Source organism: Pleurodeles waltl, chromosome 12 (genome assembly GCF_031143425.1).
Source record: "Pleurodeles waltl isolate 20211129_DDA chromosome 12, aPleWal1.hap1.20221129, whole genome shotgun sequence".
Taxonomy (NCBI): domain Eukaryota; kingdom Metazoa; phylum Chordata; class Amphibia; order Caudata; family Salamandridae; genus Pleurodeles; species Pleurodeles waltl.
This window is the reverse complement of record NC_090451.1, coordinates 220,025,101-220,052,317: the sequence shown is the minus strand read 5'-3', so window position 1 is coordinate 220,052,317 and position 27,217 is coordinate 220,025,101. Positions and strand designations below refer to the sequence as shown.

Below are 27,217 nucleotides of genomic sequence, written 5' to 3'. Positions count from 1 at the left end.
ACACAACTTTGGGAATCAGCCCCCTGCAAAATATCCAGGCTGTCAGCAGAAGAACCCGAGGAAGAGGAAAGATGTCAAGGCAGCTGAGGAGGGAAAAGAAGAGACACTCGCTTTAGGACAAATATCTGGGGCACGTCGACAGCGGGAAAGCAGGGGCGCGCGAAATTTGCTTTTGCGTAATTACTCGGTATTCTGCAAAAAAAATACCCAAAATCAACATTAATAACTATATTGTAACATGAAATTTGCCCTTGTGTTCAAATGCATTTCGTGCTAAAAAGTAATACAATTTGTAGAAGCAACATCAGTTTGCGCTCTGGCAGTTCACGTTGTTCCCATGCTCCTGAGCTGAGGTAAACTTTTGACGCAAATGCAGCGTACTTATGTCACGGTGGTTAATTTCGCATTAAAAAAAGTACCAAGAAATGTATGAAATTACATGATGGAAATTTCGCCCAGGCACAGGCCTACTCAAAAGCGATCTTCAAAGGATTAGTGATGCACCAATGTCACATTATGGGTTTTCTTTCATCTGGATGAAAATTATTTATTCACAAACAGTGGGTAGCTCCAACTACCATTAAACCCGGAAGAGAGTGAAAACTGTTCATGCCACATTTGGGAGTCGGAGTTTGGTCCAAATTGAGAATAGATTAGAGCTTTTCCCTGCTCAAGTTGCTCCAGGTACCAGAAAGCAAAAAGGGGGTAAAAAACTGATCTGAACCCCTATTTTGACCTTGACAACTCAGAACGAGGGGCATTAACAGACCTGGGAAAAAACGAAAACATGCTAAAAAGGTGGTTCCCACAGGGGTATGCCAGGGTTAGCTTCAGCCCATCCATGTCATGATGGCCTGGGACAGGGACTGAAACACCAAGTCTCAAAGCTCATCCTTCTAGCCCTTCTTCCTCAAAACCATAATCAATGCCGGGATCATCAGCACGATAAAATGGAACAAGGAGAGTCCAGAGAGGTTTCCTTCGAGTGGTCAATGAGGCAGATGGGTTAGGTGACAGAGCGTTAGCCCCTAGAAAAGTTGTGAACTGAAGTGGAGATAGGTGAGTGGAACAATAGCAGCTGGGAGCACAGACCTGGAGGGTGAAAGTACCACTGAATAGGCAGAGCCTTCAGATAGTCTCTTGTGGCGTGTAAGATAATGATGGTTTGGAATTCATCTTCTGTGGTGGTGAAAAAAACTACAGCTGGTTTGAACAATGGCCCAGCATAGGGATTTCGGCCTTGACATTTGGATTCCAGCCATGGCATCGTAAATGGGAGCCCAATACCGGTAGAGCTTGGGCTATCTACGTACCAGACCCCAAGTCCACACATTTTGTTTTACAGGGCACGTCACCCTTATCAATTGGCGGATGGAAAACATTTTAAGTGTGTGAACCGAAATCTGAATAATATAATTCCTAAATGCATCAAAGGCATAATAGATCGAGTCTTCAGCCAAAGACACCTACAAAAACAAAGTGTTTCAAATTGGCACTTATCCAATATTTGAAGATTTGCATGCTCAAATAACAGGTGCTACTATTTCCCAAACCAGTAGTACTTATTTAATAGACCTTAGAAAGAGAAAATGCTGAATTAACTAGCCACAATGAAAATCACAGAATCTGTTACCCATTCTACAAGATTCATCTACAGCAACAAAACCTGATCAGTGTCACCTTCAAGGTCACTAGTGTCCATCCTTGGCAAACAACCACAGGGTGTCTTATACCTGAAAATCTTAAGCCATGGCAGCTTGTGGAATCATATCTTTTGATCCAGTGAGATGGTTTCTCATGAATCCGCTGTCCATAAGGCTAAGAACCTTAGGCTAAGGTTCAACAAGCAGCTATATCTGAGGGAACATCTAAGCTTGGCGATCTCTGCATATTTTCTTCAAATGAGACAACTGAAGAAGGTATTTCCATTCATTTACTTTAATCTGCAAGCTCCGGTGGTGCAATTGTATTTTCTTCTTCCAATAATTAGGCCAATGTCTATTACCTGGGTCTCCCTCTGTGAATAGCTGGAGGGTTGCAGGTGGTCCAAAACATGACTGCTGTTCAATTTTCATGTATCAGACTATCTGTTGACCCCGCTGTTCGCTTCAATGGCTCCCTGTGGTATAGCAGGTTTAGGTTAAGGCACTCTGTTTAGCCCATCTGGATTTTTAAGGGATTGGACCAAAATGCATTTGTACATTTGTACAATGGGTGTAGCATGCAAATAAGACACAATACATCGTGACACGTCTCCAGGAGCTTGCTGATGATTGCCCTGGCTTGATGAATATGATACCATCAGAATTTTCTGATCAACAACCTGAGCCCCGGATAACATATGTGATCGGCGCTCTGTGGTACCTAGACCACACACCATCCACTGGATAATTGTTGACCCCAGACGTTGGGCACTTCCCATTACCTGAAGATGTCCCTGACCACCAGATTGCCTTGCTACACTGGAGTTTAGGTGCTACCGGCTGAATTTTACTGTCCTGATGATGACCCCCATTTGATTCTTCTTTACAACGGGGTCGAAACGTCGACATACCTATAAACATAAAGAAGCCTTATGGGACTTCAGTGCTTCCTGGACAGAAGGAGCCACTAGAAGTTCATAATTTTCTTAAAGCCACCTTTGTACATACTGTATATATCACCTTCACTTACCTGCACTTTTGCATCACCTTCACTGTTTTTACTAGGAGCACCTATTCAGACGAATGCAAACTTTATGTTCAGAATAACATGTTCAACTAAATATACGTTTAATGTCTGGAATAACGTGCAAAGAAATATATAATGCAATAATTGTCTATTGACGTTACATTGGTTGTACGCATAGAATTACTTTAGCCATTTGATTACTGTGGAAGTCTAGGTTACTTCCCCCTTGCATTGACCATTGACCTATCCACATTTACTACCCTGGTCATAAGGGTTAGAGGATATTTGCCTCATCTTCCTTTACAAACCAAACGTATTTGTGCCAGATTTCTGTGGCATGTTCCAGTCTGCTTGCTTGATCTGGGACCTTGCTCCTTTATTCTCAGGTTTTAGGCACTCTCAGCTTAACCCCTTCACTGCTAGGCCTTTTGGCCCCTGTGCTAAGACTTTTTTTTGGCTACTTGTGGTAATTCACTCTTAGTGCCCACATAATATATCCAAGCCAAATTTGTGTCCTTTTTTTCAACATCCTGCAGATTTCTAAAGGTACCTAGGATTTGTAGCTTCCCCTGGAGGGGACTGAGACAAATGGGCAAAATATAACTACATTTTGAGTTTTTGGGGAAAAATAGGTAAAAAGCGCTGCAGTAGAAAGCGTCTGTTTTTCCTCCTGCAAATGGAATCAACAAATGGTTTGCAGTGCTAAAAATCACCAATCAAAAAAAAAAAAAAACATTTTTCAACACAGTTTTGGCATTTTACTGGGACATAGTCCATTTTTCCTATTTTTGTGTGCTTTCAACCTTCTCCTTCCAGTTAGTGGCAGAAATGGATGTAAAACTAATGATGGATCCCGGAAAGCTATTCATTTCTTAAGAGTAGACAAAATCCTGAATTCAGGAAGGGATCATAACACCGATCAGCTCCCCCTCATTGGCATGCCCATTATGGGCAGCCACCACCCCTCTTTTATTTAAAAAAAATAATAAATCCCGTTACTGGATGACCTTCACCTACACATGTATGACAAAGTAAGTCTTAATAGTGAAAATATATTTTTGGAGTTTCTGTTTGATCCTAGACTCACACGCTAAAAGTGCAGTTTGATTTGAAGGGAGATGTCTTGGCTGCGACTAGACTAAAAATAAAAATATCTCAATACTATAGTTTTTTTGGGAGGTGTACAAGGTGTTACAAAGAGTTGCGTTGTAAAGGCAATCACATAAAAACAGAGATAAACCTGTTTATCTGAACCACGTATCCCACAAGTTTGAAGAGAACACAGAGCTAGGAATCAAACTGCTAAGCATGTGAAAGGCCAGGTCCAACTATTCCATAAAAGAGCTGCAGCAGAAGGAAAATATTTGGCCCTTAGAAGTAATGACTTTCTAATCGTTGCACTTTCTGGAATCACTCCTGTGATTCTAGGAGTAAGACAGTTATGATAGTTAGAAAAAGGGAACTGTTGTGGTGGGTATGAAAACAACCAGGAACTGCAGAGCATGAGAAATATATAAGGATGGACAAACACTGTTGCTGCTCCATCCAAATCTATGTGTCTCCCATAATTGCAGCCATGGAGTTCAGCCTTACCTCAGTAGCTTTCTCACTGAGTCCACGAAGCAGCAGAACAACTACATGAACTCCTGCTCTTCGAACTTCAGCCTCTCGGTCCATCTTCACCACTGATGTCAAACAAGAGGTCACCTATAGGGAAGCAGAAAGTAAAAACTGTTAAAAAGCATTGAGGCACACTTTCATCATCAATATACTTTATTTGATTATGAAGTATAATCATAAAAGTTCAAACAGATACTTTAAAATGCAATGTTGCAGCCATTATCATTCTCATAAAAATATTTGGTATAAAAATACTTAAAAACAGATAAGAACACACTCAAATATGTTTCAGATCATCATAGACTAATTGGTAGGGCCTCATCATCAATGTTTAATATAAAAAAGCAAAAGAATTGGGTCAGTAAAGTGCATTTTTTAAGAAGACTCCCACAGAATGGGACACAATAGATTGGGAGTTTCTGAAGGTAGTAAAATAACAGTGCAGGTCTATGGTGATTAAAGCCTGACTTTTAAGTATCAGTAGTATACATTTTTTCCTAAAAACGTTAAAAAACCTAAAAAAAATTATATGAAATGTGCCAGGGTTTGTGGTGATGACTCATCGCAAGGACAAAGTAAGATAGATTTTGGGTCATAGTGGCCAACAGGGAAACTCAGATAACATCTGATTATACCAAAACGGAACTTCGTCAGTAACACCATTTCCCTCATATTATTAACATACAATAAATATGGTTCAATCCTATTGGTCGTTTGTAAACTCATCAGTTCTCTCATGTTAGGCCTCATCACCTCTCTATCTTCCCTGTTGATCGGTGCCCTTTTTAAAAACAGTTCTTTGATTTTGGAGGAGTCTCCCTTTAAGATCGTATATGGGTTAGAAAATAACTCTAGTCTGTCCACGGCTTCCAATGAATTTTGAATATATTTCAGCCAAGGGATTCCAAACCATAATTACAGGACAAACAATCCTCTATAATTTCGCTATTAAAAGAGGCATCTGGGTTGCTCCAGATAGAGATCCAGAGAAGGGGGGGAGCAAGCCCCACCAAATCCATGACATAAGCCAGCCCCTTGTGTATAAAATTCTGTGGGCTGTCTGGTCCAAGGCCAAGAAGCCACCTACAAAAACGATTTTCCTCCCTCCAAAGGCTGTTACAGTCTTATACCCCCATATTCCAGCCCCACAGGTAAGAACAGGTAAACATTTCAATTTGTAGAGTCCCAGCAAGTGTTTAATATGTTTACTGCCTACTCTGGTGGATACACTGAACAGGGCCCCTGCTGCCCTGTTAAATCGTGAACATCATGTTCACGATTTAGAGAGACAGGGCACAAAGCTGTTGTTACTATCAAAGATCCTACTCAGATAGGGAAATTCACTGACTTTGGTGAGGTTAGTTACCTTGATGGATATTTATCTTAGCATGGAGGGCTGCGGGCCTCGCACCATGTAGTGTGACTTCTCAAAGGAGTAGAAATGCTCAAGATGGTCAATCTCTGAGGACTAATATTTGAGCCCAAACCCTCACTCTGAGTTGTAGGGTGCTGCTTTTCATTGACAATTACCCCAAATGTTTTGAAGTTCCTTTCCTTACAGGCGATGACAAGGCCATTCCAAGCTTCCTTCTTGATAACGACCTTACACTTTTTAATTGTAGATTTATGATGCTGGCTAGCTTTGAGTATGTTATCCTGGGCTCCTTGTCTGGAATTTAGGGCAGCCCTCAGATGTTGGTTTGGGATCCTACTCTCTGTCACATCACTCTGAGCTGGTGGCAACTGCACACTTAGGCACAATTATGAGTGAGGATTTGAGTATGACTATTAAGCTTTTCAAGAGAAGTGGTAATCCCCTGGGTTGAACAAATTTCAGTTCGAAGATAATCCATAATCAGGCTCACATTTGCCCTAACCACCTTAGCTGTAAAACAGGGGCTGTCTCTTCTCTTCCATCTATGCCTAAAACCCTTGTCCTTAATGACCAGATTAGTTACTCCTTTCAGCAGGATGGGTTGTTGGCCTGCAGGCAAATTAAGGTAATTTCTATAAGGGTGTTATTGCTATAACCTCTGGAGTCAGATCCCCCGGCCGCTAAGCAGTTGGTCAGCCCACTGGATAAAAACACATAGTCAATGGTGGTACTTTGTCCCCAGCCTATAAAGGTTGTGATATATGGTTCTTGAACCCCACCAATATTGCCCAAATTGCAAAGGTTAAATTCCAATAGGTTGTTCAGGAGTGCATGCCCTCTTTGATCAATCACGCAACTGAGCCTTGCCGAGGTTGTCACAGCAAAAGGGCTAGGGGTGGTGTCACATAAACCAATTTTAGCATTAAGGTCCTGGCGCACAATTGATAGAAACTCACCCAACTAACACACTTGTTCTATCCTTTAGTGTCCTAATACCATTGAATGGCACCCTAATGTGGGAGCCTAATTCTGTTACTGCATTATAGAAGTTGATCAAAAAACAATTAAATGTGGTGGGTGAAGAACCCATAAAATCTGGATCCTTTAGTGGCTCCATACAATGGGGATAATTGTAAAAATATTTTGTGATCCACAGACAGTCACCACCCCTCCCCCGATCACTCTCCTACCGAATATATTAAAAGGGTAAAACCTGTCCCAAGTAATCTCCCCAGATGTCCACTTTTCCTACAACAAAATAATGTTATATTTAGAAATAAAAGAGACCCAATTTGGGTCTTCCTCTTTGGACCGCAGTCCTGCGATGTTCATGATATGAATGTTGTATAAGAAGTAACAGTGGGTCCCAAGTGAGCGGACTGTGCCCCGAAGACTAAGGAGTCCCCGATTCTAACTTAGAAGGCAATGTGTAAAGTACTTGTGCAACACACACACAATAACCTTCACACGGATGTAGGAAAATAAAGCTTGTTTATCTGGTTACTTTTAAGTTCAGCACAATACAGATCCAATTCACAAATAGTGTAGTATAGGCTTTGTAGACTCAAAAATAGAAAGGTTAATGAGCAAATGTAATAGATTAAAGGGGTAAGGGATGGTGCCGGGGACTCCTCAACATGGGTATACGATGTTCTGATGGACTAAGGTTCTGTCCTGGTTCCACTCCTCTCAGAGAGTGGCGCACGGCTAGAGTGGGCACAGCCGCTCAGTTTGACTGATAGCAGCGAAGGAAAGCAGGCCCGCTCCAGACAGTTTCCAGGTGTAAGTGGCAAAGGTTGAGAAAGCAGCTCAGGTTGAAGTTCAAAGCCGGTGGCAAGGGAAAGCAGGGCCACTCTGAATTGGTCACAGATGCGAGAGGTGAAATTTAGCAAAAGCCTCTCAAATTGAAATTGAAGGTGAGTGGCAAAGGAAAGCAGATGCTGCTTGGAGTCACTTTGGGTTTGGAGGACAAGTCTGGGGCTACTGGGAAGAGATCAGCAGGGCAACAGTTCCTGAGAGCAGTCAATCCTGGCAGAGTGGCAATCCTGGCACACAGCAGTCTTTTCTCCATCAGTGTTTTCGTGAGTCCAGAGGTATACAGAATTTAGAGGGGGTGACTACAAAGAGTTTTTGTGAAGTGCACAGGCCCCCCTTTCAGGTCAGCCTCAGCTCCAGACTATCAGTGGAAGGCAATCAATCCCTTTGTGTGGACTTGAGACACTACTGCTTGAGGTGTAAGTGTGTTCCCTTCCCAAACTCCTCCCCAGAAAGACCTTCACTGTGCAGATGTGTGCAGATGCAATTGAGTATCCTGTGTTGTGGGTGTCTGGAGGGAATCCACAAGTGCAGCTGTCACCTAGCCCAACCCAGGCGTGTACTGGAAATAAGCTGTGGGCAACAAGGCAGTGAGTGCAGAGGAATTCCTACTTTCTAAAAGTGGCATTTCTAAAACAGCAATAATAAATCTGACTTTACCAGTATAGAGGATTTTCTATTACCATTCTAATGGTACTAACAATGATGCAGCCACTCCTCTCACCTCAGAAATTACAGCTTAAAGGTATTATAAGGAATTCCCTATGTTGGCCTATGAAGGGGCATGCCTCACAGTAATGAAAAAACGCCTTTGGGGAGTTTTTCATTACCAGCACACGAACATTTAAAATTATATGTCCTGCCTTTTGTTTACATTGAACCCTGCCCTATTGGTTTCCTAAGGTCTACTTTAACCCCTTAGCTGCTGAAAACTAGACAAAATTCTGAATTCAGAAAGGGGTCATTTGTGTAGATCCTTCAAGGTTTTCCTACAGAAAGTAACAGCTAAAATAAAAGTATATTGAAATTGAGGTGAAAAAAAGAGCAGTTTCTGTCCATGTTTTCTTCTATAACATTTTCCAGCTATGGCAGATGTTGGAAAGCAATATTCCGTTACGTCTGTTGGACTCTTCTGGTTGCGGGGATATATAGGGCTTGTAGGTTCATCAAGAATCCTAGGTACCCAGAGCCAATAAATGAGCTGCACCTTGCAATGGTTTTCATGGTATACTGGGCATCCAGCAATTCATTTGGTGAAATATAAAGACTGAAAAATAGGTATCAAGGAAACCTTTGTATTTCCAAAATGGGCATAAGATAAGGTGTTGAGAAGCAGTGGTTATTTGCACATCTCTGAATTCCGTGGTCCCCATACTAGCATGTGAGTTACAGAGCATTTCTCAAATAGACTTCTTTTTTACACACCGTCTTACATTTGGAAGGAAAAAACATAGAGAAAGATAAGGGGCAATAACACTTGTTCTGCTATTCTGTGTTCCCCCAAGCCTCCCGATAAAAATGGTACCTCACTTGTGCTCGCGACAAGAAGCGCAACAAGGACACATCACATTTTTACATTGAAATCTGACGTGTGTTTTTTGTAAAAGTGCCTTGCTGGGGTCTTTGGCCTCTAGCTTAGCCTGCACCTAGGGAAACCTACCAAACATGTGAATTTTTTAAAACTAGACACCTAGGGGAATCCAGGATGAGGTGACTTGTGGGGCTCTCACCAGGGTCTGTTACCCAGAATCCTTTGGAAACCTCAAAATTTGGCAAACAAAACACTTTTCCCTCACATTTCGGTGCTGCAAAGTTCTGGAATCTGGGAGGAGCTACAAACTTCCTTCCACCCAGCATTCCCCCAAGTCTCCCGCTAAGAATGGTACCTCACTTGTGTGGGTAGGCCTAGTGACTGTGTCAGGAATAGATCACACAACTGTCAATGTTGGTCCTTACATGAGGGCAACTGTTGACCCTGGGATGATCCATTCCTGACGCAGGTACAGGCACTCAAATGGGGTAGCGTTTTTAATCAGGACAGGTGGGGAAACACTGGGTGGTAGAACTTTTGTGGATCCTGGCATATTCCTGTACTTTGTGTGACAGAAATGCAAGAAAAAAATAGTTTTTATTCAACATTTCAGCTTTGCAGGGTATTCTGGGTAAGAAAACTTTTGGGAATCCACACAAGTCACACCTCTGTGGATTCCCCGGATGTCTAGTTTCCAGAAATGTCTGGGTTTGGTAGGTTTCCCTACATGGCCGCTGAGCCCAGGACCAAAAAAGCATGGGCCTGCCTTACAAAACCAGGTTGTTTTGTGATAGATAACTTTGATGTATCCACAATATGATTTGGATGGTGGAATTTGGGGCTGACCTAAGTTAGGAAGCTCCCAAGAGAGTACTCACTCTGTGTTTGCCCCGGCATGCACCTGCTCTTTGGGTTGGGCTAATCTGCTATTGTCCCGCTGCACAGCCTGTGCTTGCGAAAGGACAGCAGGACTGTCCTCATCACCTCCCTCATAATCACCGGAAGAGGAGTTATCGAATGGGACTCCTCCGACTGAAAAATCACTGCCAGAGTCTGCGCTGTTGTCCTATCCCTCAAATGCTGTCTCAGTATCTGGGGTCTCAGTCTCTGATCCTACGTCAGAGCTGTCCTCTATAACCCGAGTTAGGGCTTGAGAAGCAGTCATCCAACGAGATACCATCTCTGCTACTGGCTAAACTGTCGCTCTAAAACACTAGCCTACATAGACAGTCACAAAATTGCTGGTGGGTGCGTGTGTGATACCTGCAACAATAGAGGTCACCTTTCCTTCGCTTCTTCCCTCAATCAGCATGTTGTCTCAAGACACTCAAAAAAACTAAAAAGACACACTATTACTTCACCTTGTCACATACCAATCGTCACAATCTTTAGCGCCTCTAGCGCCCAGTCCAACAATCATTATTGATTCTCCCATTACCACCTCCTCCGATTCCCTCACTACCACTCAGCAGAAGTGCATTTTTATCTCTCCAGAGCGCCCCCTTGCACATACATTTCATTTGTATTATAGCGCAGGTAATGGCTGGCTTCACTAATCCACTCAGATAGTCACATATAATACAGTTTTGATCCTTGCAGTAGGCATATAAACCTTCTGCGCTACTTTACGTTATCAAAACTGCCACTAGACAAAAGTCAGATCCTTTTCTAGCAGAAACATAATCACAAGAGTTACTTGACTTTTTTACTGCTGCCTAAAAGCTACAGTTGAAACACGTCAGTTGAAGTATGTGCATTGTTTTGAAGACGCAAGCTGCAGGTGCCAGAGAACTGGTGGCGAATATTTATATGTATGTAAAGAGATCACTTTTATATGTGGGTGTGGTTTTCCTGGTGGCCTATCGCAGCCCCCAGGGAAACCACACACGCTTTGACAAAAGTGATCACTATATATACACGTCTTTATATATATATATATATATATATATATATATATATATATATGTATAAAATATTTATTTTAATAGCTGTATGGTTTCCTTGGGGGCCATAATGGCCCCCAGGAAAACCATACAGCTGTTAAAAAAATTATTGGCCCCACAGGGGATCGCCCTGCTCACAGGCTGGCCCCTGTCAATTTCATTTTGGGTTTAAAAAAAAAAACATTTACACCCCTGGGGGGCGTTATTGGCCGCGGGGGGATTGTCACGTTTTCCAAGCGGGCCGACCCACCCAAGTGAAATCCCTGGTGTCTGGTGGGGGTTTCCTGGCCCTCAAGGCCAGGAAACCTGTTAAGGAAGGCCTCATTTGAAAGGGATAATCTCCCCTTTCAAACTAGGCCTTCCTGAACATCGGGAAGGCCCGTTTGGGCCTGTTTATGGCCGCTTCCTGCTCCAGTGAGGAAAACGGATAGTGATGTCAGCGCCCCTCGCGGCGTGCTGATGTCACGAAGAGGCAAGTGGGGAGGATGGGGGGGAAGACACGAAAGATCTTCCGTGTCTCCAGGGTTTTTTTTTAATTAAAAAAAACTTCTCCGGTGCGACGCAACAGAGGATTTTTTTAACCCACTCCCTGGTGGTGTGGAGACGCACATGCACTTTAGCACTGATCAGCAGTGGTAAACTGCTCAGAGTCCTAAGGCCAACAAAAAGATACAGCAACAAAAAAGGAGGTAAAGGCAAAAGGTCTGCGGTAAGACCACCCTAAGGATGCCAGGTCTAACATCCAGCCACTATCCCTTTCCCTTTATCTTTATTAGCTTCGAAGACTCCAGCCTTGGCATGCCCAGTAGCCTTGACCTGGTGTTTCCTCTTCACTGATGGGCTTCTCTCAAGTAAAGAGCTGATCTCTTGAGAGTTTGTCAGCAACAGTTGATGAAATTCAACACATTTTCCCCCATAACTTCTGTAGGCAATTCAGATGCATTATTTTGATCCTTCTCCATTTTGAGGGAAGAGGTAGACAGCATTTTGGTAAAGGAGGTATCTAGCTCCAAAGAAAGCCGTTGCTTGGCCAGGTTTATTTCCCTGGCTGCAACTCCCACAACTCATGCCAGAAAGAAATCAAGTGTGTTATCGGTAAGCGAGGATGATGATGGTGCAGACTTATTTTCCTCTAACGTTTTTTGCTTACCCATCCTAGTCCCTAGGTACCAAGGTAGACAATATAAGAAAGAAAAGACAGAGGACGGGGGAGCAAAAGAAGCCGTTGAGGAGACGAGTGGCGAACTATCATGATGTTATGGTTTCTGGTGAAATAGCTGACAGAAGAATTTGCATCAGTGTATACAGCCTGCGATCCCTGCAAGTTCTAGTATACTAGTCCAGGGTGCCAAGTAATTGATAACTGAGACCCACTCCTTGCACAAAATCGGTCATCATAAAGTGGTAGGCAAACTAAAATAAAGGTGTCTTACCTGCATTTGAGAATAGGGGATACAGTGGCGTCCGGTCAGCCAGAGCTAAGGGGCACTGACGGGCACAGGACGGGCCTGTTATTAGCCTGGGCTTTGACCCACCATGTCCTGTGCAGCGGGAGACCAAGGGACACTTTAGGTGCAGTTGTAATTGTGTGTGGTGATCCCTCCTCTCAGGCAGTAATACAGACAGTGGTGCAAGCAAAGGAGTCTAGGAGCAGTGAATTCCAGCTTATGATGTGACACCATTGATCTTGTACGGACTAAACTTTAACAAAACAGAGGGCCTCTGCTAGGATCCAAAGAGCAGCCACAAATAAGAGCATAAAACAACCGCTGGTCCAAAACTGTAAAACTGGGAATACCTCCTATTGATATACCTTCAAAAAAGGAAATAGAACCAAATGTGAAAACAACATTATTTTCAAAATCTATTGCATGAACCACGCTGATATAGGATTGCAATTACATAGAAACATATAAATTTTAAGTATTATTATTATTACTAAATATGAGACTGCATACTTGGCTGGGTCTATTACATACACACTTTCATCAACCAGATGACACAATCATTCACCAAACTCACACCACACATCACCATATCATAAAAAAACAATCAAAACCTTACTCTTAACATTGCACTAGGATACTTATCTCCAATCTATCTATGAAAGATACAATAAAATAGGTGCATTCTCAGAACCCAACTATTCCACTTGTATATTCACAGCAGTAATTCCGCCCGGATATATTGATTCGCACATCCATAGCATTTTGTGCCAAAAGTCCATACGGTCAATTTGTTTTCCTTGGATCTTTTTCCAAATCCAATTTTCCAACGCTGACACGTGTTTCAGTGGTAACCGCAATCCTGCGGGAGCCACCTTCCTCAGGGCAAAACATTAAAAGGAGACAGTATGAGACCCCAACAAAGTTCTAGAGAGAATACATAAAAGAAACCATTTCTAGAGTGAAGACATAAAAGAAAAATAGGGCTCTAGAACCCTATAAGGGCTCTAAAATCCTATCAATGCACTAAAAACTTGTAAAGAACATATGTAGAGATACTGAAGAGGCATTCAAATCCAACTTACACCATGTGATAGAAGCAACCCAGTGACCCATAGTATCACACAGACCAATTATTCACCCTACCTTCACCAGTGCTCAGTGAACAAATAACCTAATGTGCCAACAGAACCTTACCATGCATGCACATGCTGTGCATACCCTAAAAAAAAAAAAAAAAATGGGCACCGACTCCATCTTAGATTGTTTTCCCGCATAGGGTGAGGTAGGAGTGGTAGAATGAGAATACTTGAGATGTCCATGCAATGGAATAGATATGTATGTACATCGTTTGTGCTAAAGGAATGTTTATTTACATATATACAATTTCTAATTGCAACTTAAACGGCTACAGGCTCCCGGGGAGGTGAGAGGGCGCATGTGAATCTGCAGCAGAACATGCCACGAACAGATGCACACTGGGTAAGTTACATTTTCCGTTCAATGGCATGTGTAGCTGCAGATACACATGCTGTGCATAGACTACAAAGCAGTAATCTTCCCAAAAGCGGTGGTCAGCCTGTAGGAGTTGAAGTTGTTTGCAATAATGTTCTTAGTACAGCCTGTCCTACTGTGGCTTGTTGAGTTGCTAACACATCTACACAGTAGTGTTTGGTAAACGTATGAGGTGTAGACCAAGTGGCTGCCTTACAAATCTCTGCCATTGGTATGTTACCTAGAAAGGCGCCATTGTTGCTCCGTTCTTCCTAGTGGAGTGTGCCTTTGGTGTAATGAGTAGCTCTCTTTTAGCTTTTAGGTAACAAGTTTGTATGCATTTGACTATCCATCTGGCTATGCCCTGTTTAGATATAGGGTTACCAGTATGGGGTTTTTGGAAAGCGACAAACAATTGCTTAGTTTTACGGTCTATATAATACATTAGTGCTCTTTTTATGTCTAATGTATGCAGTGCTCTTTCTGCTACTGAGTCTGGCTGTGGGAAAAAGACTGGGAGCTCCACAGTTTGGTTGAAATGAAACGGTGAAATGACTTTTGGCAGAAATTTTGGATTTGTGCGGAGAACCACTTTATGTTTGTGTACTTGTATAAAGGGTTCTTCGATAGTGAACGCCTGTATTTCGCTAACTCTTCGTAGTGAAGTGATGGCTATTAGAAATGCTACCTTCCAAGTTAAGAATTGGATTTGGCATGAATGCATGGGTTCAAAAGGTGGACCCATGAGTCGTGTAAGTACAATATTAAGATTCCACGAGGGCACCGCTGGAGTTCTTGGAGGTATGATCCTTTTTAGTCCTTCCATAAAGGCTTTAATAACTGGTATTCTAAAAAGTGATCTTGTGTGTTTAATCTGCAAGTAAGCCGAAATTGCAGTGAGACAAATTTTAATGGAAGAAAAAGCGAGATTTGCTTTTTGTAGGTGTAATAAATAACTCACAATGTCTTGTATGGAGGCATCTAACGGTGTGATTTGGTTTGCTTGGCAGTAGAAAACAAACCTTTTCCATTTATTAGCGTAACAATGCCTTGTGGTAGGTTTTCTTGCCTGTTTAATTACTTCCATACACTCATTTGGAAGATTTAAATAGCCAAACTCTAAGACTTCAGGAGCCAGATTGCTAGGTTGAGCATTGCTGGATTGGGGTGCCTGATCTGTTGTTTGTGTTAACAGATCTGGTCTGTTTGGGAGTTTGATGTGAGTTACTACTGAGAAGTCCAACAGTGTGGTGTACCACGGCTGGCGTGCCCACGTTGGTGCTATGAGTATTAGTTTGAGTTTGTTTTGACCTAGTTTGTTGACTAGGAAAGGAATGAATGGGAGAGGGAGAAAAGTGTAAGCAAATATTCCTGACCAACTGATCCATAGAGCATTGCCCTTGGACTGAGGGTGTGGGTACCTGGATGCGAAGTTTTGGCATTTTGAGTTTTGTTTTGTTGTGAACAGATCTATGTCTGGTGTCCCCCAGTGGTGAAAGTATTCTTGTAGTATCTGGGGATTCATTTCCCACTTGTGAGTTTGCTGGTGATCTTGACTGAGATTGTCGGCTAGTTGATTGTGAATGCCTGGAATATATTGCGCTATTAGGCGAATGTTGTTGTGAAATGCCCAATGCCAAATCTTTTGTGCTAAGAGGCATAGTTGTGATGAGTGTGTTCCCCCCTGTTTGTTTAGGTAGTATATTGTTGTCATATTGTCTGTTTTGACAAGAATGTGTTTGTGAACTATAAGAGGTTGAAAAGCTTTTAGTGCTAGGAAGACTGCTAACAGTTCTAAGTGATTTATGTGTAGTTGTCTTTGTTGACTGTCCCATTGCCCTTGTATATTGTGATTGCTGAGGTGTGCTCCCCACCCAATCATTGACGCATCTATTGTGAGAATGGCGTGAGGCACAGGGTCTTGAAAAGGCCACCCTTTGTTTAAATTTACAGGGTTTCACCATTGAAGCGAATAGTGTGCTTGGCGGTCTATCAACACTAGATCCTGGAGTTGACCCTGTGCCTGCGTCCATTGTTTTGCAAGGCACTGCTGTAAAGGCCGCAAGTGAAGCCATGCGTTTAGGACGATTGCGATACATGATGCCATCATGCCTAGGAGTTTCATGACGAATCTGACTGTGTAGTGCTGATTTGGTTGTATGTTTGATACCATGGTTTTGAATGATTGAACTCTTTGTGGGCTTGGAGTGGTAATTTCTCTTTGTGTGTTGAGTGTTGCTCCCAAGTATTGTTGTAGTTGGGATGGTTGTAAGTGAGATTTTTGGTAATTTATAGAGAACCCTAGTTTGTGTAGGGTATCTATTACGTACTGTGAGTGATTTTGACACCGATGTTGAGTGTTGGCTTTTATTAGCCAATCGTCGAGATATGGGAATACGTGCATGTGATGTCTCCTTATATGAGCTGCTACTACAGCGAGGCATTTTGTAAAAACTCAGGGTGCTGTTGTTATCCCGAAGGGCAATACCTTGAATTGGTAATGTTTGCCCTGTATGACAAACCTGAGGTATTTTCTGTGAGATGGATGGATGGGTATATGGAAATACGCATCTTTTAGATCCAGTGTTGACATGTATTCTCCATGTTTTAGTAAGGGGACTATATCTTGTAGTGTGACCATGTGGAAGTGTTCTGATTTGATGAACAGGTTTAGAGTTCTGAGATCTAAAATTGGTCTTAGTGTTTTGTGCTTTTTGGGAATAAGGAAATATAGGAAATAAACCCCTGTTCCTTTTTGTTGGTGAGGTACTAGTTCTATGGCTTGTTTTGTTAATAGTGCTTGTACCTCTATTTGTAACATGTCTAGATGTTGCGCCGACAGTTTGTGCACTCTTGGGGGAATATCTGGAGGGAAATGTGTGAATTCTATACAGTAGCCATGTTGGATAATTGATGGGACCCATCTGTCTGTGGTTATGTCTGACCAATGTTTGTGGAAAAATGTTAGTCTTTCCCCCACTGGTGATGTGTGTTGGGGAAGGGCGACAGTCAAGTCACTGTTTGTTACTAGTGGCCTGCTTGGTGGGCTGAAACTTTCCCCTTGATCTTGGGAATTGTCCCCTGAAGGAGCCACAAAACCCCCCTCTCTGATATTGAGATTGGTAGGTGGGTGCCTCTGAAGGCTGTTGTCTGAACCCTCCCCTAAATTGCGGTTTCCTGAATGATCCTCTATATTGGGAGGAGTAGAGCGCGCCCATGGCTTTGGCCGTGTCAGTGTCTTTCTTCATCTTTTCAATGGCTGTGTCAACTTGTGGCCCAAACAGTTGTTGCTGGTTAAATGGCATGTTCAGTACTGCCCGCTGTATCTCAGGTTTGAACTCTGAGGACCTTAGCCAAGCGTGCCGTCTAATTGTGACTGCTGTGTTCATAGTTCTTGCGGCAGTATCAGCGGAATCCGATGCTAAACAAATTTGATTGTTGGATATCGCTTGCCCTTCCTCTACCACCTGTTGAGCCTGTTTTTGATATTCCTTGGGAAGATGCTGGATGATATCACTCATCTCATCCCAGTGAGCCGGTCATAACGTGCGAGGAGGGCTTGCGAATTTGCGATACGCCACTGGTTGGCAGCCTGTGACGTCACTCTCTTTCCCGCAGCGTCAAATTTGTGACTCTCTTTATCCGGAGGTGGTGCATCTCCTGATGATTGTGAGTTGGCTCTTTTCCTTGCAGCACCAACCACTACAGAGTCCGGTGGGAGCTGTTGCGTGATGAACACTACGTCCGATGGGGGTGGTTTGTACTTTTTCTCCACCCGCAGTGTGATTGCTCTTCCTTTTACCGGCTCTTGGAAAACTTGCTAAGCATGTTTAAGCATGCCTGGTAGCATAGGCAGGCTCTGGTATGAGGCATGCGTGGAGGCCAGGGTATTAAAGAGGAAGTCATCCTCCAATGGCTCAGAATGCACACTAACATTATGGAATGCCGCAGCCCTGGCCAAGACTTGGGTGTACGAGGTGCTATCCTCCGGTGGAGACAGTTTTGAGGGGTAGCACGCAGGGCTATTGTCTGAGACAGGGGGATCTTAGAGGTCCCAGGGGTCTACATCATCTTGCGAGTGCACAGTATGTGTGGGTGACTGTGCAGTGGGCGTACCAATTGGTGACCCTGTCCTTTGTGGCAAATGCGGGGGAGAAAGTTCTGGCGAAAAATGGCGAGTTGGTGATTTTTCCCTAGCCACTTTTGCTCTTGGCTGATCAGTCTCAGTCTCTGATTGTGTTTAGAAAGCCAGCTTTCTCTTGCATTTGAGAGGAGGGGCAGTTTGGATCTTTCCAGTATCCTTATGGATTTGTATCGGTGCCTGCGTTTGGTCAAACTCTTCAATTTGAAGCTCCTCTTCAAATCTGTGCCTCTCCTTTAGCTGTTTAGAGAGCCCATGTTCCTCTGTGTAAGAGGTCTTTTTCGTCTCCGAAGCCGGTTTTCTCTGCACCGAAATGCCCATGGTGATGGATGGCCTCGGCTCCGAAAGGCTCTTTCGAAGCTTAGTCGATTCGACAAGGCGATGTCGAGATTTTGTGACGCCGGGTTCTTGGCTCGAGTCGGAAGACTTCGGCATGATCTTGGCCTTTTTCGGTGACGAAGGGGTTGCATGGTCACCGCTTTGTTTTTTATGGGTCAAGCCATGGCCTTCAGGCAGTGGCGTCCACGAGGCCTTATGTTTCTACGGTTGACTGTGGGGTTGGGTCGGGGTAGGCGTACTCACTTGTTGGCCTGCTGTAGGCGGTCGGTCTCCGTCGGAGTCGTCTGAGTCCGATCCCTGGATGGAGATAGCCATCTCCTCCTCTTCGACGTCGAGGTGTTCCGAAGATATTGATGCCATCTGCATCCGCCTCACCCTCCGATCTCTCAAGGTCTTTTTAGATCGAAACGAATTGTAGGCCTCAAAGGATCTTCTCGGTGTTCCCGTGACAGACACAGATTACAGACCCGATGCTGGTCTGTATATGGATACTTAGTGTAGCACTTCGGACACAAACGGAAAGGGGTCCAGTCCATTAGGCTTCGACGAAGTCTGTGGTCGGGCCGACCAGGCCTCGGCTGGGTGCAGAAGCACCGAAGGGCCACCGAAACGGTTGTGTCGTCGGTGTTGATGTGTCGATGGAAGATCTTTCCAGATCGCAAACAAAACCAACGCTTTGAGGATTTTTATTCTTTTCTCGATTCGAATCACAGAGCGAAGAGGAACGCGTCCGAACCCGATGGCGGAAAGAAAACAATCTAAGATGGAGTCGATGCCCATGCACAATGGAGCCGAAAGGGAGGAGTCACTCGGTCCTGTGACTCGAAAAGACTTCTTCGAAGAAAAACAACTTGTAACACTCCGAGCCCAACACTAGATGGCAGGAACAGTGCACAGCATGTGTATCTGCAGCTACACATGCCATCGAACATATATATAAATAGAGCTTACCATAACAGACAGAAAGAACTCTCAAAAACAGCTCACAACTAATAAACAAATTATGCTCAACTATAAAGGAAACAAACAGAACCACATTAAATGTGAAGAATTAAAAGTACCTAATAAACATTTTTTTTTTAAAACAGTAAAGAATGACACCTACTTGTACCACCAGACACTAACTGGCACCAGGCGGAGGAAGGAGATTAATTCCAAGAATAAACGGTTAGAAATTACTGATGGCCCCGAATTTATTCAAGTAATGCATGCAAGTCACTGTAAACAGCACTAATAGTGATGTTTGATTGTGCTACAACTGGATGTTATACACTTCTGGTCTTGGTGCCAACAGCTGCTTCTAACCTCCCCATTTTGAACAGGAGTATACCAAATTTCATAAGCATGGATTAGTGCATGTATCTCAAGTTATCACGTTTATGGCATGTCACCCCACCAGAGACCAGCCCTGCAACCACCTACCATTGCATCAATGAACATTGGGGTTGCAGGTGCCTGGTCGTGCAGCTGCGTCATCTCTACAGGCGACCCCAGCGAATGTATGAATGGAGTGAGAGGCTTCAGCATGTATTGGTAGGTTCGGTGTGCGTCTCCATGTCTGGTGACATGGTCAAGAGGTACGATTGCATTGGATCCGATGTCTCTAGGCCTAGACTGCGGGGGAAGTTGGTCAGCATATTTGGTCTTGGCAGTATATCAGGTCGCCAAGCCAGTCCTTAAATTTGGGTGTCCCTCCCCGCCCCATATACAGGCAATTCTGCACTTAGCCAGGAGTAGGCTCTGCGCTATATATTTCTGATAGCTTTGGTCAATTTCTCCAACATATCCTAGTAGTGCTATGATCGGGATGAGGGTAAGATTGTGCCCTGTCATGAGGGTGAGTGCTGCATCTATCTCAATCCAATATGCATGTAATGGGGCACATGTCCAAGTGAAGTGCAGAAAGTCAGCTGCCTCCATTCTGCATCGTGCACAGCTATCATCAGCACGTAGTCGGAACAGTGTAACCTGGCAGATGTTTAGTAGAGTCAGTGTTTAAATTTGCAGTGTATTATGTGTAATCTGCTGTTGGGGGTTAACTGCCCTGTCTGCGTACAGCAGTACTGCCATTGTATTTATGTTATGGAGATTCACAATTACAATCGATACTAAGTGTCTGGGACCTGTAGATTCAAGCAATGTGTACAGTATTTAAAATAGGAGGCTTCTGCGGTGGGGTTCACTTTTATGTTGTTCCGTTTATGTAAACAGAGGAATATTTCTAAGGGGGTTGGGTCTTTCCCCTCAAATAGCGTCTCTCGTGTGATAAATGTGTTCTCACAATATAAATTCCCCCATGTAGTAAAATTGTATTTCTGTAGCATCTGCCTTCAAGTTGCTTTATGTGTGACTGGAAAGGACGGATGGTACGACAGTGGCAACAGTGGGGAATAAATCAGTAGTGTGCCTAGTTTCCTCCATGTCGAAGATGTACATACAACAGTGGCATCCTCATAGAGATGGGAAGACATCCGTGAATCCAAGTATGAAGAGGGCGGTATGGGGGCCATATACCCTTGTTCAAATGTCAGGTACGGCAAATACGGGGTGGGCTTACACCAATGTATGACGTAGTGCGCCTGGGCACGTAAGTAGTAGAGCTCCATATCCAGAGCTTCAAAACCCCCTTTAAAATATGGTCTTGTTAGGGTGGTCCATGCAAGGTGAGGTTGCCCACCTGCCGATGTCAGGCAAATCAGTTGTGTTTTGAGTGCATAAAAAAAGTGTTGTCCCGGGTAGTAAGGGATGTTGAGAAATAGGTATAAAAATTTGGGTAGGATAACCATCTTCACGAATGCAGTGCACCCCGCCAGTGACAATAGTAGTTAAATCCATTGCGTGATATTGTCTGCGATTTTGGAGAGAGCGACGCCATAATTTGCACATATAATGTCACTCTTGTCATTGAATATTAATATTCCCAGATAACGCAGTCTGGAATCGCACCACTCTAGAGGGAAGTCTGTGGTGAACCGTGATGCAGCAGTTGTTAAATGGAAATAGTTGGGATTTACCCCAGTTTATGTTGACGCCTGAGAGCCCACAGAACCGGACACATTTGCGCAACACAACATTTAGACTAATATGTGGTTCTTTCAGAAATAGTGTGATATCGTCTGCATATAAAGAGACTAATATGTGGCGGGATGGAGAGCAAATGGCGTACTCCCCGTGGTGCTGACGGAGCTTCACAGCAACTGGCTCTATCGCCATTGTTAACAGCAGTGATGAAAGTCTGGTTTTGAGTCTGCACCGTTGATTCTGACTTTCGCCATAGGCTGGGAATAGAGGAGGGCTATCCATTTCAAATAGGCAAGGTGCAATCCCATCCTACGTAGTACTGTCATCAGACAGTCCCACTCCAGTGTCTTGGTAAACAAACACAAATGATCGGACGGAATGCAGAACCAATCAAACATTCACCCCCAGTCACAGATCTGGGTTTAATCCATCAATTCTTTTGCTCACCACGCCACCCCAGTTTGGACCAGTCTTGACCCTGTTCCCCAGGGGAACAGTCCAGCCCGAACTGCTAGTTGCCCCAGGTGGGAAGGGTATGCCCAGACGTGGATCATGTGCTTGCTAGGCCACCAGATTGAAGCTAGCCTTGCTGATGAAGGGTGATACCCTGAAACCAGTCCCAAGATGCTTGTTTCTGGTTCAGGGAGTACCTGGCCAGGCATGTCAGGCTGGACTGTTCCTATGGGGAACAGGGTCAAGACTGATTTGCCCACGGCTGGGTCTGAACTGGAATGGCATGACAAGCAAAAAACACTGATGTGTACGGGACTCCCTTGTAAATGAGGATAACAGTTTCCCATGCGTAAGATGAATAACTATTGATTTGCCTATGGGATGCCCAGCGGGCCGCAAATGTTGTGTTTACAGAGTCTGCTAAATCGGATTCCTGTAATAGGGCAATCTGTATATTTCTTCTATCCAGATAGGCAGATTGTGTGTCGATGTTTACCAGGGTCGCCCAGTCCTCTGACATTCCAGGAGAGACAGTTGTATGTTATTGGTACAGCATTTGTCCAGGTAGTATCAGTGTTAACCATCCTAAGGCGGGTGCAGAAGTGAGTATGAAGAAGGATATATGCAGGGGTCAAATCTGCGAATAATGTGCAATCGGGCATCATCAGAAATAGAGCATGTGAATATAATAACAATGCGAACAGTTCCTTATCCTCCCACTTCCCACACTGACGGCCCAATCCAATCAGGAATAAGTAACCCTCCCTTAACCTTCTTAACAGAGCAAAAACCATAGTAAGAAGACAGTGACGTTGATTCTTGCGTTGAGTTTGTTTTGGTTTTGTAGAAAGAGGATGGTGTGAGGAAAGAGCTAAAACTAAGAGGAGATAGAGAGGAATAATGAAGGTGAGGGTAGAGTAAGGGTAGGGTAGAGAGATATGTGATAGGGAAAGATAAAGAGTCACAGAGAGGAGAAGATGGAGAATACAGCAAGCCAGAACGTTACAACCGAAGTGAGTTAGGGGATTTCCCATTGGGGTTCGTCTAGAGAGCCAGTATGGTTCAGCGGTAGGTGAACAGGGGTGTCCAGGATGTAGCATATGGTCCCTTAAATGGCCCCTTTGTGCTCATGTAAGCCTTCAGCATACAGAGGTGATGTATAAGTCATTGGGTATAGTGTGAGCCAGGGTGGGCAGGCTGGGAACACCCAGGCCACCCTGCCTTAGTCCATAAAGGGGACCTCAACTGAGGCGACCATGGAATATGTTAGTTGAGTGTCACTTAATAGAGTTGAGTCATGCTGTGAGTAAGTCTACAAGTTGTTCACTCAGCCCAGCTGTGACATGGGTGTAGCGGGTCTAGATGGTGTATTTGGTGAGTGGCATTGCGATGCATAAATTCAGCCACCTGCTGCGGGGATGTGAATGTATGATCTTTGCCTTGATAAGAAATGCAAAGTCGGGCTGGATATAGCATCACATATGGTAAGGAGGCTCATCTCAGCTTTTGTTTGGCTGCTGTAAATTTGCTCTGGGCCTCCTGCACCGCCACCGTGAAGACTGGGTAAATGGTCACCGTATTGTCTTCAAATTGCAGAATTCACTTTTCCAATGGCAGGCAAAGGACAACATCTCGGTCTTAATAGTTCAGGAGCCTAGCAACAAATGGTCTTGCCTGGGTGCCTGGAGGAGGGCGAGTCTCCAAGGCGCAGTGGGCCATTTTAACGATAAGCATTTTTGAGAATGATTCTGCACCAAATAGCGTAATCAGAAGCCTCTTCACGTAGTCCTCCATTTTTCCAGTGTTGGTGGATTCCGGGATTCCCAGTATCCACAAGTTATTTCTGTAAGGTCGCGCCTTGAGGCCTTCGTTTTTGACAGCGATAAGTTTCAATACCTTCTCCATGTTCCGCAGCTGCTCACCTCGAGCAGTTTCAGTGTCCTCCACCGAGGAGATGCTCTGCTTTGCCTCTGTTATGGGGCTGTCATGTTATGCAGTTTATTCGTAATGGAGTTCATCCTGGCACACATTTTGTCCATTTTTGTCTCAATGGATATGAGACTCTGATGCATGGCCAAGAGTAGGGCCAAACTGTCTATCGTACAGTCAGGATTTTCCGGTGTTGCATCGTCCGTACTGACTTGAATGGGAAAATCAGCTGCACTATGTGTAGTTCTGCATGCTTCAAATTGGAGGTTAGTCTGGTACCCGTTGTTTTTTTCCCCATGGTGATTATATGGTGGTGCAATGTCCCGGGGCCGGCAGTAGTTGACGCCCTTGAGCGAAGCAGCACAATGCTTTAATTTTGTAGGGCCAGTAGAAATGGAAGAAGTAGAGGCAGCAGTGTGCTTGAAGTGTGTTTCGGGCTGAATTTCCAGTCCTGCCTCAGCCCCACAAGTTATGTTTTTCTTTCCGATGGGTGTCATCCACTGCATTCTTCCACCCAGGCGAGTCTCAGGCCAAAAGGGGGGTGCCAAACATTGATTGTTGGATTACTGCATTTGCAATTGTTGAGGAGGTATCACAGCAGCAGGTTAGCTGGAGGACTATGCAGTGACATTACAAGTTCTATGTAGAGTGACCATCCGACCACACAGCAGTAACCAGATGGTTCCAGCCCATCAATGCTTCTGTATGGCTGTCATTCCATGTGCAGGGAGGTGAGGACGATTCAGGCCACCATTCCGCGTCCCCACCACCACTCCACTGCAGTCCCCCTTCAGCTGGCCCCAGCCTACGTGGCGTGCCAAATGCCTCAATCAGGCACCACTTCCCCACTGGCCTCAAGTCAAAAGAGACATGACAGGGCTCAGAGGCTCCTGTAAGCAGGTGGCACCAGGAGGAGGGGGAAGGCAATGCAGTCCAGCAGGCTGCAGCAGGTAAGCAGTCTGCAATAGTGGCCCATGGCCCCACAGTCCGCTCCGCCGATCGTGGCTCAGTTAAGTCAGGGATGGGCCACCACGGTCTCCGGCTTCCCACTCCACATGCACGAAACTACATACATCAGCAGGCAGCACACTCACCTCTGCTCCCCGGGTCCTGTAAGTCCACACCGGGCACTCAGCAGCCAGGCTGCAAGAGACACATCAGCCTCCGGCAGACACACACAGGCAGGGCCGCAGATGCTGCTGGCCATCAGATGTGTACGGTCAGGCGTGGGCAGCGATTTCCCAGGTCCGGCGGGTGGCGTCCTCCTCCAATCCCCTAGCACGGAGGCGGCCCCCAGCTCCTGCTTCAAACTGTTAATCCTTGGAATTCCTCTCCCTCCCCCGTCTGGTGCCAGTTAGTCTCTGGTGGTGTCATTCTGTACTGTGTATTTTATGTTTATTAGGTATTTCACATTTAATGTGGTTCTGTTTCCTTTATATTTGATCATTATTTGTTTATTAGTTGTGAGCTGTTTTAGAGGGTTCTTTCTGTCTAGGTTATGGTAAGCTATATATAATTTTGAGTTTATGAACAGCATGTGCACGCATGGTAAGACTCTGTTGGCACATTAGGTTATTTGTTCACTGATCAATGGTGAAGGTAGGGTGAATAACTGTGTGATACAATGGGTCACTGGGTTGCTTCTATCACATGATAAAGTTGGACTTTAATGCCTCTTCAGTATCTTTACATATGCTCTTTTCACGTTTTTAGTGCATTAATAGATTTTTGGAGTCCTTATTTTTCTTGTATGTCTTCACTCTGGCTGTATGTTTTCTTTTATTTCTTCACTCTAGAACTTGGGTTTCGTACTGTCTACTTTTAATGTTTAAGCCCTCAGGAAGGTGGCCCCCACAGGATTGCGATTATCACCGAAACGCGCATCGGCGTTGGAGAACTGGTTTAGAAAAAGATCCAAGGATACCAAATTGACCTTATGGACTTTTGGAACAAAATGCTCTGGATGTGCGAGGAATCAGTGTATCCTGGTGGAATTAATGCTGTGAATATACAAATGGAATAGTTGGGTTATGGGAATGAACTTATGTTATTGTATCATTTATAGATAGATTGGAGATAAATATGCTAGATCAATGTTAAGAGTGAGATTTTGATTAGTTGTGTTTTTTATGACATGGCGATGTGTGGTGTGTGTATGGTGAATGATTGTGTCATCTGGTTGATGACAGTGTGTATGTAAGAGACCCAGCAAGGTATGCAGCCTCATATTTAGTAATAATAATACTCAGAATTTGTATGTTTCCATGTAATTGCAATCTTATGTCAATGTGGTTCATGCAATACATTTTGTAAATAATGTCTTGATATATAGCTCCATTTCTTTTTTTGAATGTATATCCATAGGAGCTATTCCCAGTTTTACAGTTTCAGGGCAGCTGTTTTGTGCTCTTATATGTGACAATCATGGGTCGCCAAAGAGAAATCATCACAGCCACAGTGTGACATCAGGTCAAATCAAAGAGAAATCATCCCAGAGGGAACATCTGCAAGGAAAGAGTATTCTAGCATGCACTATAGGCCAGCCCTTAGGGTCGCAGCATTCGGTGCCAAACAGAAATCATTACAGTGGGTTCATCTACAAGGAGAGACTTCTAGGAACACTGAATAGCAGTCCATAGTGTGACAACATATGGTCCCAAAGAGAGATGACCCTCAAAGCAGGAGAATCTATAAGGAAACACTTCTAGGAGCCCTGCACTTGAGCCCATTGTGTAATATCATGAGGTGGCAAACAGAAAGCATCAAGGAGGGACCATCTATTAGGAAAACATCTACAAGCACTGCATTCCCAAAGGTACAGTGTGACTCCATGTCCAACCAAAGAGTCTATCTACAAGGAAAGACTTTCATGAAAAGTGCAGACCACATAGTAGTGAGATACCATTTGTTCGCAAAAAGAGACAACACTTCTACAAGGAAGACGCTTATGGCTATCGGGACAACTCCAGTAGGACACTAAGTCGTGTCAAACCAGAACAACCATGCAATTGGTATTTACTGCAGGCAAGAGCTTTGAACACGGCAAAGCTCCCAGAGTGATACTTTCTAATGCCCAAGACAACCATCATATAGGGAACCCTACTAAGGAAAGCTAAGATCAACACAGACCACCAACATCACAGCATTATGCATGAGCAGAAAAACGAATTTCAGAAAAAGGAAGCCTTCACAAGCATGCCAGGTGATGCGCCTGTGAGCTGTGGACAGGGGAAGGAGAGATTTCAGAATTAAGAATACGAGCACTTTACATGGGGCAATAAATCAGTACATTCAGCGAAATGGGGATTATAGTGCACTGACCTCTGCTACGTCAGGGGTGTGCGTACATCAGGGTCACCAAGACTGGTGTTGTAGGAAATTCATGAACATATGCATTCTAGTGCACTATATTGATCTCCCTTGGAGATGTGGGAAATTCGT

The 27,217-nt window shown here is 44.1% G+C and overlaps 1 protein-coding gene across 2 annotated transcripts in view; it reads right to left on the bottom strand.

Moving 5' to 3' along the window:
- Positions 1-27,217, bottom strand: part of TANGO6 (transport and golgi organization 6 homolog) — a 515,068-nt gene that overhangs the window by 31,528 nt on the left and 456,323 nt on the right. For both annotated transcript variants that reach the window (XM_069217099.1, XM_069217100.1), the window contains exon 17: positions 4,264-4,377. In XM_069217099.1, the coding sequence (XP_069073200.1) occupies positions 4,264-4,377 (114 nt within the window). The remainder of the gene's footprint in view (positions 1-4,263; positions 4,378-27,217) is intronic.